Here is a 16634-nt window from a genome sequence, read left to right on the forward strand (position 1 = left end):
GGGACACTAAGATCTTATATGGTTATATTTACGCACTGATGTAAATTATGCATATGCATATAGAAATCAAGTCATTTTTCAAAACTATCTTTTCCTTTTAATTTTGATTGTTTTCATAGGCCTCAAATTAATGATCTGTCAAAATTAAATCTTTTCAGTTTCCTCCAACTCTATGATTTCATAACTTAAATAATATTAAGTCTTATCTGTCTCCTGTTTGTTATTTCCTATTTCTAACCCAGAGCTGACCTGCCACTGATTAAAGTTCTGGATGTACTTCTATAGCCTGTGGACTATTAATTATACTGAATTCAGGTTGCCTGAACTATAAATAATTTATTTCTAACCTTTATATCAACCAAAGCAAGTTGCTCTTTGACATCATGAATTTACATTTACATGAAGTGGGAGACATTTTATTATTGTTAAAGTGACAAAATCATGGATATTTTTCTTAGGCTAGGATTAGATATAATCTAAAAGTCTGGAACTTAAATTTTTAGTCTAAGAAATCTTCCTATCTCCCACCTAGACTATTTCAATAGCTGCAACAGTTTCACCCTGTTCCAATTTACCTTTAATGGGCTTTCTAAAGATTGCTATTTCTTATGCCTTAATTTTCTCTTGTCCTTCTTATACACCTATAACAATTTTTTTTAAAGAGTGAGAGCAAGCATGTGAGGGGGGTGGGGAAGGGTAGAGGAAGAGAGAGAATCTTAAGCAGGCTCCACACCAGGACAGAGCTCGACCGAGGCAGGGCTCAATCTCACAACCCTGAGATCATGACCTGAGCAGAAATCGAGAGTCAGTTGCCCAACTGAGCCACCCAGGCACCCCTATAGTATTCTTATTTATGTCCAAACTCATCTCTTCTAGAAGACCTTTTCAGAAGCCAAGACATGAAATTATCTTTCATGTCTCTGTATCTTACATTTACATACTGTTGAATTACTTACATTATAAGTGATTCATTTGTTTACAGATTTATATTTTATTATGTTCAGTTAGCCACCATATAGTACATCATTAGTTTTTGATGTAGTGTTCAATGATTCATTAGCTGCGTATAACACCCAATGCTCATCCCAACACGTGCCCTCCTTAATACCCATCACCCAGCTACACCATCCATCCTCCCCAACTGAAACCCTCAGTTTGTTTCCCGGAGTCCATAGTCTCTCATGGTTGTGTCTCTCTCTCTGATTCCCCCTGCTGTTCAGTTTTCCCTCCCTTCCCCTATGGTCTTCCGTGCTATTCCTTATGTTTCATATAGGAGTGAAACCATATAATTGTCTTTCTCTGCTTGACTTACTTAACTTAGCGTAATCCCCTCCAGTTCCATCCATGTCGATACAAATGGTGGGTATTTATCCTTTCTGATGGCTGAGTAATATTCCATTGTATATATGTACCACATCTTTATCCATTCATCTGTTAAAGGGCATCTCAGCTTCTTCCAGTTTGGCTATTATGGACATTGCTGCAAGGGGGTCTCTTCAATAAATGGTGCTGGGGAAAATTGGACAGCTATACACAGAAGAATGAAAATCAACCATTCTCTTACACCATACACAAAGATAAACTCTAAATGGATGAAAGACTTCAATGTGAGACAAGAAACCATCAAAATCCTAGAGGAGAACATAGGCAGTAAACTCTTCGACATCGGCCACAGCAACTTCTTTCAAGACACTTCTCCAAAGGCAAGGGAAACAGAAGCGAAAATGAACTTTTGGGACTTCATCAAGATAAAAAGCTTCTGCACAGCAAAGGAAACAGTCAACAGAACAAAAAGGCAACCCACGGAATGGGGGAAGATATTTGCAAATGACAGTACAGATAAAGGGCTTGTATCCAAGATCTATAAAGAACTTTTCAAACTCAACACCCAAAAAACAAATAATCCAGTCAAAAAATGGGCAGAAGACATGAACAGACACTTCTCCAAAGAAGACCTACAAATGGCTAACAGACACATGAAAAAATGTTCAACATCACTAGCCATCAGGGAAATTTAAATCAAAACCACGAGATACCACCTTACACCAGATAGAATGGCAAAAATTAACAAGGCAGGAAACAACAAATGTTGGCGAGGATGTGGAGAAAGGGGAACCCTCTTACACTGTTGGTGGAAATGCAAGCTGGTAAAGCCATTTTGGGAAACAGTATGGAGCTTCCTCAAAAAGTTAAAAATAGAGTTACCCTATGGCCCAGCAATTGCACTACTAGGTATTTAGCCCAAAGATACAGATGTACTGAAAGGAAGAGGCACATACACATTTATATTTGCTACTGGACATCAAATCATTGAGAGCAGAGGTTGTGTATCATATAGATAATCCCAAATCCAACAATTTTCGCTTTCAGGTATTGACACTCAGAAGGATTTGACACAGGGGAATGCTCCCTTCTTGAATCACTTTGTTCTTTAAGCTTCCATGACCCCTTACACTTCACCTGTCTCTCCTTAATCTTTGCAGCAACTCCTCTATTGATTGACTTTTCAACGTTCCAGTATTCCAAGGCTCAGTATCAACTCCTTTATTTTCTATAACTATACACTCAATGTCCATAAAGGGAGTGCATTCAGTCCTATGCTTTAAATGGCATGTATATGCCAATGACTACTAAATAATGACCCTTCTGGAGAACTCCAGATTCATTTGTTCAATGCCCTATCAACAGCTCCACTTAGATATCTAAGATATCTCAACTATTACATAGAACCCCCCCCAAAAAAATATTTCATAGGTCAAAACAGAATTTCAAGACCCAACTTTGCTCCTTCTCTTTTCCTCACCTTATCCTTATTTCAGGCAGTATGTCGGCAAATCTTTTTGGAGCAACCTTGGAAGCCAGTAATTGAGTGAGACAGAACTAAAAGTTGGAAGGAACCAGGTTTCCTGAATCACTGCCTGGAGGAATGCTGCTGGTTCACTAAATAGAAACATTTATGTTGGACTTTAGAGAAGTGAGAAGTTGATGAATGATTAGCCAGAGAAGATAGCATTACCTCAACTAATACACTAGTCTTGTTTTATTTTTAAATGCTTGAAAATATATAGCATCAAATATGAAATATCACATTATCAAGACTAATAATGCTCTAAAAAAATACTTTATCAGGAGACTAATTATAAATTTTCAGTTAAGATATCAGAAGCTGGAAGTCCCAAAACCATATCCAGGTTTATTTATTGTCTATTTCCCTCAGTAAAATGTAAGTCTAGAAGAGAGGGTTTATTTTTCTGTTTTGTTCATTGTCATATCCCCAGTATCTATCTAGAACTGGGCTTGACTCTTAGGGGGCATTCAATAAATATTTGCTTAAATTAATGAATGTTGAATAAACAATGTTAGGAAGCCATACTGGTAAAGCCTTTTTTTCCTACAACTAAAGGCCATTTGTCAATTTTATAAACATATAAAACTGCTTTAGAACTGTGAAACTTCACCAAAATGACCTTAACATTTTAAAAATATCAACATTATGATCAGCTTGTTCAGATGACCTCACAGAATCAATGAAAAGCATTTATTTGCATCCAAAATATTTTAATAATAAAGAATAAAGAGTAAATCCCAATGTGTTCCTAGCATTCAATGGATAATTTTACAAATTTGAAAAATTAGCTAAAACAGTTTTCATAAATACAAGAAAAGGTAAAAACAAAATATAATCATCTTATTATCTGAATAGAATTACAAGTTTTCAGGTAACATGTGGTAATTTAGGCCAAACATAAAAATCATAAAAAACAAATTATGTAAATATAAAAAAGTCTCAATGTCAAAAAATGTTTAGCTATTTCAGAAAATACAACATTCTTAAATTAACTATAAATTTGATATTAGGCTCCTTAATCACACTGATTTTTTGAAATTAAACAAATAGCTTTTCTGCATCCTTTAGTTTTTTTTTCCTATCCATTTTAGCAATTACAGCCCAACGATCTTCCCGAATTTTCCTCATAGCTCCAAACTTCAGTGTAGATCCAGGGGTTGTTAGAGATGAAGGGGTCTGAATACAAAATCAAATCAAATCAAAACAAAATATGTTTAATTTAAAAAGATAAAGTCCAGGTTTTGAAATTTGCTTTCTGAAGTAAAAATTTAAAACTACCTTTTTTGGTGTTCTGACACAAAGATGAGAAGTTGTTGGATTATTATTCCTGTATAATTTTTTCAATGTCTCTTCTTCTGAAACCATGCTCTTAAAGAAAAATACAAAAATATAATTTGGGGTCTGTCATCACTATATTAAAATTTTGTCTACATATCACAGAGAGGAGGAGAAAGATGAGGAAGGGAAGGAAGGAAGAAAGGAGGTGGAGGTGAAAGAAGGGAGAGAGTAGAAAGAAGAAAGAAAAAAGAAGAAAAACTGAAGACAATGACAAAATAAATAATCTGCCAAACAAGGACATAGATTTAGATTCTACCAGCTATATTGTATCATATGAAATACTAATATCTGTATTAAATGAAATACAACATGTATATGAATAGTACTTTTCTACTGAGTTCTACTTCAGTTTCAGAGTCTTTATACTACTACTTTTCCTTCCACTTTCCCCCAGCCTACTCACTCAAACTCACACTTCGGCCGTATAATAAGCATGTACAATCCCATAAAAATTATAATGTTATCAACTATCAATTTATGAGTATTGTAATTCCCCCAAATAATAATAGCTAACACTTATTTAGTACTTTCTTTATGTTAGGCACTGTTTTAAGCACTTTGCATATTTTAATTAGTTTTAATCCTCACAATAATTTTATAAAGTAGGTATACTATTATTATCCCCATTTTAAAGGTGAAGAACTGAGACACAGAAATGTTAAGTACTTTGCCTAAGATTACACAGCTAGTTAAGAGGGAGAGCCAGGATTCAAATCCAGATAGGTTGGCTCTAGAAATCCACTCTCTTAATGAATATGCTATACAGATTTAGTCTGGTAAACAATCAGTTCACATTATCTTTTCCTGTTCACTAATGTCACATTTATAGAGGCTTCATGAATTAAAAAATTCAAACATTTTCGTGAATTTTAAGATTTCAGCAGAATTCAGTAAGTCATAAAAAGCTGCCTTTTCAAATACACTCCCAAGCACTATGTACCTACTGACCAGCTTAAAAAAGAAAAATTATTTTAAAATCTTGTAAACTATCATTAAAATTTTACTCAGTGCATAGTATTCATTAATGACTACCCATATAAAAATAACAAATTAACCCAATTTATTCTTTTTCTTATAATAATATTTTTTATTATATTATGTTAGTCACCATACAGTACATCCCTGGTTTTTGATGTAAAGTTCCATGATTCATTAGTTGCGTAAAACACCCAAGCAGAGAAAGACAATTATCATACGGTTTCTCTCATCTATGGAACATAAGAAGTAGGAAGATCGGTAGGAGAAGAAAGGGATAAATTAACCCAATTTAAAACAAAACCATATCTGTCCTTATAACTGCAACATTCATCTTTTCATGTGCTTATTGGCCATTTGTATATCCTCTTTTGAGAAATGTCTATTCAAGTCCTTTGCCCATTTTAAAATTGGGTTGTATGGCTTTTGTTTTTGAGTTATGGGAGTTCTTTATGTATTCCAGACATTTACCCCTTTTCAGATATATGATTTGGAAATATTTTCTGCCATTCTTTAACATTTCTTTCCACTTTCTTAATAGTGTACTTTGATGCACAAAAATTCTTAATTTTGAAGTCAAATTTATCAGTTTTCTCTTTTCTTGCCTGTGCTTTTGGTGTCACATCCATGAGGCCCTTGCTAAATTTGATGTCATGAAAATTTCCCCAATATTTTCTTCTAAGAGTTTCATAGTTCTAGCCCTTAAGTTTTGGTTCTTGATCCATTTTGAGTCAATTTTTATATGTGGTATAAAGTAAGAGTCCAACTTCATTCTTTTGCATGTGTATATCCAATATTCAGTTCTAACACCATTAGTTAGGAAAAAAATGCCCTTTCCCCCTCTGAATGGTCTTGGCACTCTTGTCAAAAATCAATTGACTATATATGTGAGAATTTATTTCTGGGCTCCTTTATTCCTTTGGTCTATATATCTGCCCTTATCCTAGTACTAATTTCTTTAAATTACTAGCTTTGTAGAAAGTTTCAAGGTTGAGAACTGTAAGTCCTCCAACATTACCCTTCTTTTTCAAAATTGTTTCGCTATTTGGGGACCCTTGCAATTCTATATGAATGTTAGTATCAGAGTTTCCATTTCTGCCAAAAAGCTGTTGGAATTTTGATAGAGATTGCACTGAATTTGTGGACTGCTTTGGGTAGTATTGACATCTTTTTTTATTATGCTCAATTAGCCAGCATATAGGACATCTTAACTTATTAAAGACTTAACATTCATAAACACAGAATTTTTTTCTAATTTTTTAGGTCTTTAATTTCCTTCAGCAACGTTTTGTAGTTTTCATTGTATTTCAGTATTTCATCTTCTTGGTTAGATTTGTTCCTAAATATTCAATATGTTTAGATGATACTATATAGGTATTGTTTTCTTAATTTTCCTTAATTCCCTTTTGGATTAATCATTGCTGGTGTATAAAAACATAACCAATATCATGTGTTCTTATACCCTTCCACATTGCTGAAATGTGATTGCTCTTGATGTCCTAATTCTTTAAATGTCTGATCCTCCAAAGAAGAAAAGTGGGGGGGGGGGGGGGGGGGGAGAAAACCAGGTACAGTTCATTTAAATCCTCTGTAAGACGCTTTCAGCCATTGAGGGTTGAAGTAATGGCAGCCAGTTTCTGTGCCTGCACAGTGATGAGAAGCAGCAATGATAATACAGAACACTGAATCCTGATACTCAGAAAAAAAGTCCTCATTGCTCACCCTAGCTACAGCAAGACATGAGCATGGCTGCCTACCACAGGACTATGGATTGGATGATAGGTAGTCACTACCATTCTTAAGGCTGAAATTGATCAAAATTAACTATAATTTACCAAGTTTCAACCCTGGAAGTTGCAAGCTTTCAAATAGTCTCCAGAGTTCCAAAATAGTTACTTCAGACAGTTTCTGTGAGTACAATTGCTGTCTAGGTAGAGAAAGAAATTTGTGGTATTTCCTACTCCACCATCTTCTCTAAGGTCACTCACTCTAGACAATCCATTTTTAAATCTAACTTTTTATAATTATTTGAATGTTCACCAAAATTTAAATGCAACAATAATTACAAAAATAGTAACTTGAAGTAATAACTATAACCAAATAAACAGACTACAAAATGTCTTTTTAGGCAAGTATAAAAAATTGTGCATACTTATATAATACTGTAGTATGTTTACTGTGTTACAAAGTTGTGATGCTCCTTGTAAAAAGGAAATCACGAACCATTCTGAATCTCAGCTAAGAAACTAGCTTAAATTCACACTGCTAGAACAACCCTGGACTGTCTTAATTCCAGAGCTCACAGTCTTTCTACTAATTCTCTGTACATTTTTATATATCTGGACTTCAGTTTGAGCTGGCAGTTATTATGTATAATGACTTATGTAGGCTATGGAGCTAAACTGCGTTCAAATTTTGGCTCCAAGCCTTACTAGCTACGTGATCTTGGGCAAGGTACCTGTGTGACTCAGTTTTCTCATCTGCAAAATGAAAATAGCAACACTGTGTATACTTCTAATATGAGATTATTCTAAAAAATAATCTATATAGTCTTTGCAACAGTGCTTGGTTCACAGTTTTAATCATTAAAATGTTAATCATCATCTATAAGACAAAGAGGTACTTAAGTAAGTATTCTATAAGTTAACTTCAATAATTAGGGTTTTAAGACTTCAGCTACTCATTATTCCAGAACAAATGAAAATAGAGGGTCCCAAAGCAGTAAAAAAGCTTGAAGGATCTCAAAAGTTAAAAGTGGCATAATGAAACAAACTAGTGCCTTTAACTGGAGTTTTGTAATTAAGAATCTTTGGTATATTGCTTCATTTTGTGTGATGAGGTTCGTTTTTAAATTAAATTAATCTAAATTTAATTATTCTCAATAAATCAATATTATGACTTTAGAAAATACTGGCATGTGTGGATACACTCATGATGAAATAATTAGTAATACAAACTGCTAGGGGTAATATCTTCCATAAACAACTCATCTTTAATACATTAACTCTTTAAGAATGATAAAAATGTTATACTTGCATGGTTCACTGGGTGTTACACACAAGTAATGAATCATGGAACATCAAAAACTAGGGATGTACTGTATGGTGACTAACATAACATAATAAAAAATTATTATAAAAAATGTTATACATGTCAACCAATACCTTGATATAGATTTCAAGCAATAAGTGGTATAAAATAAGGAACATGTATAATACACAAAATCAAGAGGGGCCCTAAATAACAAATTTGGCCATAGCAAGATTCACCTAACCTTTCAAAGAAAGAAAGAAAGAAAGAAAGAAAGAAAGAAAGAAAGAAAGAAAAGAAAGAAAAGAAAAGAAAAGAAAAGAAAAGAAAAGAAAAGAAAAAAGAAAAGGAAGAAAAGAAAGAAAAGAAAGAAAGGAAGAAAGGTGGGGGGGGAGAGGGGGGAAAACAGTATGTGGTAAAAACTCCTTTATAACACTCTGTTGGAAAACAAGATGGTTTAATCATCTCATATGCCAACCATGTAACATCAAGTATTTCAAAATGCCATGTTTTCTGAAGTTAGATTATGTAAACCGTTTCTCCAAAATGCTGCAAAAGCATAAGGTTCTGTGAAATATGGAGTTCTATATTTTAGTATTGCAATGGTAGATACTATGTGTATATATTATACATATACATCAAAAATGTGCAAAAATAATAAATACAAGTAATAAATATTGATTTGTAGTATTTTTACCAAAAGATCAGTCGTTTCTGAGCTATCTGAATTAATATCAAACTCAAAGACCATTTTTCTCTTTTTATTACTTTCTTCCGTGGGTACATTCTTGCTTTCTCTTTGCTGAATTTTTAGTTTCGTTGGTGTCTTCACAGTATATGCCTATCCAAAAAGAAAAACAACATATTATCCCAACAAAAAACTCTATATTATTGATAAACTTTAGTAATCAATCTTTAGTAATCTTTAGTAATCAATAACTCTCCATTATTAGTGGGATGTATATAGAGATTTTTTAATAAGAATTTCATTCAGATATTTTTGATACTAAAACTTCTTTCTTCAAACGATTTATAATAGCGGACTTTTTCTTTACCCTTCCCTTCAACTTACTGAAGAAAATAATGGCAGGAGAGAGGGGGTAGAGACCCTCTCCAGCTTCAGTAGTCAACAATGTTAAGTAAAGAGGGACTTTTGGGGTGCCCGAGTGGCTCAGTCATTAAGTGTCTGCTTTCGGCTCAGGTCATGATCCCAGGGTCTCAGGATCGAGCCCCGCATTGGGCTCCCTGCTCAGCAGGAAGCCTGCTTCTCCCTCTCCCACTCCCTCTGCCTATGTTCCCTCTCTCACTGTCTCTCTCTCTGCCAAATAAATAAAATCTGAAAGAAAGAAAGAAAGAAAGAAAGAAAGAAAGAAAGAAAGAAAGAAAGAAAGAGATTTAATTTTTCTAACAATAATTAAGACCAAAGAAGTGATGTGAGCTCTGCTCTTTCTACAAAAATCCTTACTGATTTATGAGAAAAGGGTATGCTTATATTTTGTTCCTAAGGTAATTCACATTAGTCAATGTTTAGTATTCCATATTATCCTGTAAGTTTTATGATTTTTTTAAAGTATCTTTAAAAAGTTAGGTCAGTGACATCAGAAAAAATGACAGAGTAAGGTATCCCAAAAATTTGTTCTTCTATAAAGAAATAAAAATACTGGTAAAATGGTTAAAGTCAGCTTTTTCAGAACTCTGGAAATTAATCAAAAGCTTGCCACAAACTGTAGTGCTCTCTCTTTTTTTTTTTAATGGCTGAACCTCTGTAAGAACAGCAAGCTTTGTGGTGTTTTAACTTTTCTTCATCCCTATTCTCTATGTTACCCTTAAAAAAAATAACATCCCATGGTCTTTATCCAGCCTGAGAGCCACTAGACAGAGCAAAATAGAATTGAGAGCTCTTTCAAAGCTTTATTCCCAAAACGTTGTCATTACTTTAACTTCTCTGAAAGACCTCACTTACAAGGCTGTCTGTATTTAACCTGACTTAGAGCTCATTCAGTACAAAAAGCTTTCTCCTTGGTGTGAAGTACAGCACAGCATTTGTCAAAACAATTATAGGCAAGTGTTTTAACTTTGCAGTTCCATGAGGCAATGATTTTAACAGAGCAAATGATAGACAAATAAAAAACTTCAAAAGAACAGACAGGAAATGACATCCACAGGGGCTTTGTAAAGTTCTGACATTAATGGAAAAATGAAATAAAATCTAAATTTAACGGTAATGTACCAATGTATGTTTCCTAGTTTTGACAAATGTGCATGGTAATGTAAGATATTAACAATGTGGAAAACTGGGTGATATATCTATAAAGGAATTTTCTGTACTACCTTGCAACTTTTCTATAAATCTAAAATTATGGTAAAACAATGTTTTTTTTTTAAAGTAAGGTCACCACAACCATGAGAATGGCTAAAATCAAAAAGAAAAAAAATAACGTGGTGGCAAGGATGTGGAGCAACTAGACCTCTCATTCACTGCTGATTAGGATGTAAATTGACATCATGATTTTTTTTGAAAAACATGACTGGCAGTGTGATAAGAAACAAGAAATATATATTTAGTCTGTCCCTGGTTCCTGACACAGAACTTCTAAAATCCATGTAATTTCCTGAGTGACAGGGGTGGTCAGAGCATCTTTTGGTACAATATTCAGTCTTTGTCCCCCAGTAATGTGATTGGAGTCTTTCCTTATTCAAAATAAGGAAAGACTGGACCAGAGTTAATGCTAATGAAATAACTGGCAGTAAGGGGCTCCTAGATAACTTTAGGATTGTGGCTGGTCACCAGAAAAACCAAGGCCTGATTAGAAGTTTGTAACATTTCAGCTATAGCCCTTGACCTGGGAGGGGAGAGGGTTTGGAGATTGAGTTAAACACCAATGGCCAATGATTTAACCAGTCATGCTAGGGAATGAAACCTCCATAAAAACCTCTAAATGATGGGGTTCTGAGAGTTCCCATGTTGGCAAACACATAGAGGTACTGGAAGGGTGGCACTCCTGAAGAGGGCATGGAAGTTCTGTACCCCTTCCCTCATACCTTGCCCAATTCATCTTTTCCATTTGGCTGTTCTTGAGTTGTACCCTTTATAATAAACTGGTAATAGTAAGTAAAGGAATCTTCTGAGTTCTGAGAATCATTCTAGCAAATTAGCAAACCTGAGGAGGGGAGTTATGGGAACCCCCAATTTAGAGCTTGTTGGTCAACAGGGGCAAACCAGGATTGTAACTAGTGTCTGAAGTAGAAGCAGTCTTGTAGGACTGAGCCCTTAACCTGTGGGGTCTACATTAACTCCAGGTAGTGTCAGAATTTAATCAAGTTATTGGAAAACCAGTTGGTGTCTAGAGATCAGAACTGGCATGGGGGGGAAACACCCACATGTTTTGTATCACAGTAAGAAACAGCTCAGGCAGTATCTACTAAGATGGAACATATTATGCATAACCCTATAACCCAACAAATTCATTCCTAAAGACATACCCAACCAAAATGCATCCAGGTCAAATACCAGAATTTTTATAGCAAGACTATGCATAAAAGCCCAGTCTGGAAACTACCCAAAAGTCCACTAAACAATACAATAGATAAATTAACTGTGGTAAATCACACAATGGAATACTATATAGAAACATAAACAGAGAATCTACAACTTCAAGCAACAATACGGATGAGTCCTACAAACATATTAAGTGAAAAAAGTCAAAATAAAAATGATTCCATTTATAGAAAATGCAAAAACAGGGAAAAAAGAAAATACAGAAACAGGTATACCTAATATTAGAGTTGAAACAGTATTTTGCCTTGGGGGAGAAGCCAGTGACTAAAGGGGGGAGCACGAAAATCTTCAGAGGTGATAGTAACATTCTGTGCTTTAATCTGAGTGCTGGTTATAGAGTCATGTTTAGTTTGTAAAGAATCATCAAGTTGGGGGCGCCTGGGTGGCATAGTGGTTAAGCGTCTGCCTTTGGCTCAGGGCGTGATCCCGGCATTATGGGATCGAGCCCCACATTAAGCTCTTCCGCTATGAGCCTGCTTCTTCCTCTCCCATTTCCCCTGCTTGTGTTCCTTCTCTCGCTGGCTGTCTCTATCTCTGTCGAATACATAAATAAAATCTTTAAAAAAAAAATCATCAAGTTGCATAATTAAGATCTGTGTATTTTTCTTGCATATATTTCAATATAAAGTTTTTTTTTAGTAAGGTCATTCTATATAAAGATCACTTCATATTCTGAATAATATAAATACAACAAAATAATTTTATGTAAAAGCCTCTCTAAGCTATGTAGTTTATTAATTTTCATAATTTCCACAGTGTGGATGATATCGTATATGTAACAGGATGTAAGAGAGACTCTTCCTTTCACTCTGAAATTGTCAACTGGGGCACAAAGGTGCGGGAAAAAATGCTAGTAACCCATATTCTAAAGAAAGCAACCTATGATTAAAGCCAGATCCTTCTCTAGGGCTTATTAAAAAGTGGTTAAACTGGCCCTACAATCACCAAACACCTCCTTTCTTCCCAGTTGTTTTAAGGTAACTGGAAGGGGAAGGCATGAAATTTCAGCTTAGAGGGATAGAGAGAGGTCAAAATATTTTTCCCTTCAATTTCCAAGGCAGGTGAGGAGACAACTTTTAACAGGAGCCTAACAAAAAGTAGGGATGCCTTCAAGAAGGACTGACATCTCATTTCCTCGCTAGATATAAACTAAGAAATTTTATCTTTGTGTCTGGCTGGATAGTTTAGAGTAAAAAGAAATTAAGAGAGATGGTGGGAGGTGGGGTCAGAAATCTAGCATTCTGTACTGCTGTTTAGCATGGAAAGGTTGAATGAATTCTGCATGGATTAAGTGAACATGTGAAAGAGAGCTACCAACTGAGCCATCTTGCTGGTGGCACCTGATCCACTGAGGGCTGATTGCTAAGTAAAGGACTCTAGCAACAAGTGATGCAAAGTAAACAGCAAAGGGAAGTAACTGGGGTGATACTGAAAAATTTTAAGTCAGAATCAGATTTTCCACATCAGGGAATGCCATCTGGTGAATGACAGAAAGTTATGAAATCTGCCCAAAATGTGATTAAGTTGTGGACAGTGACATAAACAAACAAACAAAAAAGAAACCATTTCATGCTGGTATCACAAAAATTGAATTGGTTTAATATTTATATGTGTGATACCAGATATATGGTATATGATACCAGAACCTTCTTTTTTAACTAAAAAAGTTATGACCTTCTTAGAAATTTTAACAACCAACCTTTGGTAATGGTGCAGATAAAGTACTTTTGGCAGATGTCCACAAATAGTCTCTTTTATCTTTGGATTTGCCATGGTCAGCTGATGTGACATTTCGAGATAAATTTTGTGAAGGAGCTGCTTTAGAATCAATTTTCCAATAATGATTTTCAGGTGTTTCCAATAAAGGTGTCTGTATTTTCTATATTGAACAACAAAAGGGAATAAAATCATTACTACAGGTCATTTTAAGTACAGCAATTAGTAGAAATAACACTGGAATAAACTAGAATTTATCCTCAAATCTATTATTAATTAGATAACTTTGAGTAAATTATCCTTACTTGTCACTTTATTTTCCCATTGAAGATAAAAATGGTATCTGCCTTTCTGTCTTTACAGAGCTGCTATGAAAAGAAATAAAATGTCTCAACTCTCTAACTGACCAAAAGTTGAGGATTTGCTGAAGAAAAAAATCTCTATTCCTGGTGGCAAAGAGCCTTTCTTTGTGGTTCATTACAATAGCCTAAAAGCCAGAGGGCAGTTTATTCTCATTTCTGTCCATTCTCTTTTATGCTTTCATATTTCCTCTCTCTCATCTATAAAAATATCAGTCTTTTCCTACCCACCAGCCTTACTCCCCACCAAAAAGAAAGAAAGAAAGAAAAAAAGAAAGAAGGGGAAATAGGGAAGAAAAATTATAAAAAGTAAAGAACCAGAAAAAATTTCCAGGAGGAAAAAAATGACTACTTTCTTCAATTCTGAAGTATAAACAGATTACAAATTTACTCTAAATACTTGGACTTTATTTCAACTCAATTTCTTCCATTTTCTTTCTACCTTTATATGTATCTTCCCTTCAGCATCTGACCTTTCTAGTAAAAGTTCATAATAACTGCTTTAGTGGAATTGTGTTAGCTGCTTTCTAATTTTATCACTTCCTTTGATCACCACCATCTCAATGAATACAGTTGTGGCAATTACAAGAAAAAAATGTGCGCACACACATATGCAGAGCTATTCTCAAAAGTTCAGTGGTTAAATCTGCAGATTAAATTAGGAGAGTATAGAATGCAGGATTAAGAGATGACCACATGTGCTATAAAAACACTGGACTAATTGAAAGATGAATGGAAAAGGAAGGCGTGATATACACACACAGAGAAGAATATTACACAACTGTAAAAAAGGATGAGATTGTGCCATCGGAGATACCATGGATGGACCTAGAGGGTATTATGCTAAGTGAAATAAATCAGACTGAGAAAGATAAATACCATATTTCACTCACGTGGAATACCAAAAAAAAAAGTGAATAAACAAACAAAAAAGCAGAATCAGACCTATAAATGCACAGAATAAATTGATGGTTGTCAGATGTGGGGAGGATGGGCGAAATAGATGAAGGGAAGTGGGAGATACAGGCTTCCAGTTAGGGAATGAATAAATCATAGGAATAAAAGGCACAGCATAAGGAAAACAGTCGATGATATTGTAATTGCAATGTAAAGGACAAACGGTAGCCAAACTTGCGATGAACACAGCATAATGTACAAACTTGTTGAATCACTATGTTGTACACCTGAACTTATGTAACACTGTGTGTTAAAAAAATATATATATACATATATATAAAACAACCACTGGACCAGGAGTCAAGTAATATTCTCTTTTCTCCTGGATCTTATACGATCTTGCTGGGTGATATTAAGTAATCTCCAAATATCTCTATGTATTTATCCATCTATGTAATCAAAGGACTAAAAGATGATTTGTAGGTTTCTGCCCAGTTCTAGTGATCTCACTTCATAATCTTCTTTCCAGCAGGTATAAATTTGGTAGCATTTTTTCACACAGTTACATTTCTGTATCCTCCTTCCTATATATTTCTACATCATAGGTGCTAACACAATTTTGATGAAGGCAAATTTTTTCTGCTCTGAATTCATCATCTCAATCTCCAAAATCTAACTGTTCTCATGGACAAATTTTTGTCTCCTGAAAGGACTGAGAATGACAACTCCACCACCTTGTGGCCAAGTCTGGGAATTTAATACGCCCCTGACAAACTAGCAGCTTGAAAGAAAATGCATCCCCATTCTAGAATATTGAAATAAACCTCTTCATAATAAGTCATAGAAATGTATGTGCTTTCCTACAAGTTGCATTCTTTTCTGAATGTTACACTTCCAGTGATGCGTATACAAGCATTCATTTCATTGCACTTCACAGATGCTGTGTGTTTTTTGGTGGTTTTGGTTTTTGCAAATTGGAAAGTTTGTGGCAACCCTGACCCAAGCAAGTTTATCAACACCATTTTTCCAACAGCATTTGCTCGCTTAGTGTCACCTGTGTCACTTTGTGTCACATCTTGGTAATTCGTACAATATTTCAAATTTCTGCATTATTATCATTATATTTGTTATGGTAATCTGTGACTGGTGATCTTTGATGTTACTATTATAATTGTTTGGGGACACCATGAACCACATCCATATAAGACAGCAAACTTAACTTAAATGCAGTGTGTGTTCTGACTGCTCTACTGACCTACTATATTCCTCATCTCTCTCCCTGTCCTCAAGCCTCCCTAATGCCTGAGACACAATAAAACGGAAATTAGGCCAATCAATAATCCTACAATGGCTTCGATGTGTCCAAGTGAAAAAAAGTCACCCATCTCTCACTTTAAATCAAAAGGTAGAAATGATTGAGCTTAGAGAGAGGAAGGCATGTTGAAAGCCGAGACAGGCCAAAAGCCAGGCCTCCTGCACCAACCACTTAGCCAAGCTGTGAATGCAAAGGAAAAGTTCTTGAAGGATACTAAAAGTGCTGCTTCCAATAAGCACACAAATGATAAGAAAGTGAAACAGCCTTTACTGATATGGAGAAAGTTTTAGTAGTCCATATAGAAGATCAAACCAGTCATAATACTACCTTAGGCCAAAACCTATCCCAGAGCAAGGCCCTAACTCTCTTCAATTCTATGAAGGCAGAGAGAGGTGAGGAAGCTGCAGAAGAAAAGTCTGAAGCTAGCAGAGGCTGGTTCATAAGATTTAAGGAAAGAAGCCATTTCCATAACATAAAAGTGCAAGGCAGGGAGTGCCTGGGTGCTTCAGTCGGTTAAGCATCTGCCTTTGGCTCAGGTCATGATCCCAGGATCCTGGAATCCAGTCCCTAGCCGGGGGGGGGGGGGGGGGGGGGGGG

General features: G+C 35.1%; 1 protein-coding gene across 2 annotated transcripts in view; it reads right to left on the reverse strand.

The window, feature by feature from the left end:
• Nucleotides 1–3886: 3886 nt before the first annotated feature.
• The window catches only part of SYCP1 (synaptonemal complex protein 1), a 121406-nt gene continuing 108658 nt past the window's right edge, over nt 3887–16634 (reverse strand). For both annotated transcript variants that reach the window (XM_008697742.1, XM_008697741.1), the window contains 4 exons: nt 13450–13629; nt 8889–9032; nt 4127–4216; nt 3887–4024 (listed from right to left, as the gene is read on the reverse strand). In XM_008697742.1, the coding sequence (XP_008695964.1) occupies nt 3887–4024; nt 4127–4216; nt 8889–9032; nt 13450–13629 (552 nt within the window). The remainder of the gene's footprint in view (nt 4025–4126; nt 4217–8888; nt 9033–13449; nt 13630–16634) is intronic.

The sequence above is a fragment of the Ursus maritimus genome, unplaced genomic scaffold (assembly GCF_017311325.1).
Source record: "Ursus maritimus isolate PB19 unplaced genomic scaffold, ASM1731132v1 scaffold_12, whole genome shotgun sequence".
Lineage (NCBI taxonomy): Eukaryota > Metazoa > Chordata > Mammalia > Carnivora > Ursidae > Ursus > Ursus maritimus.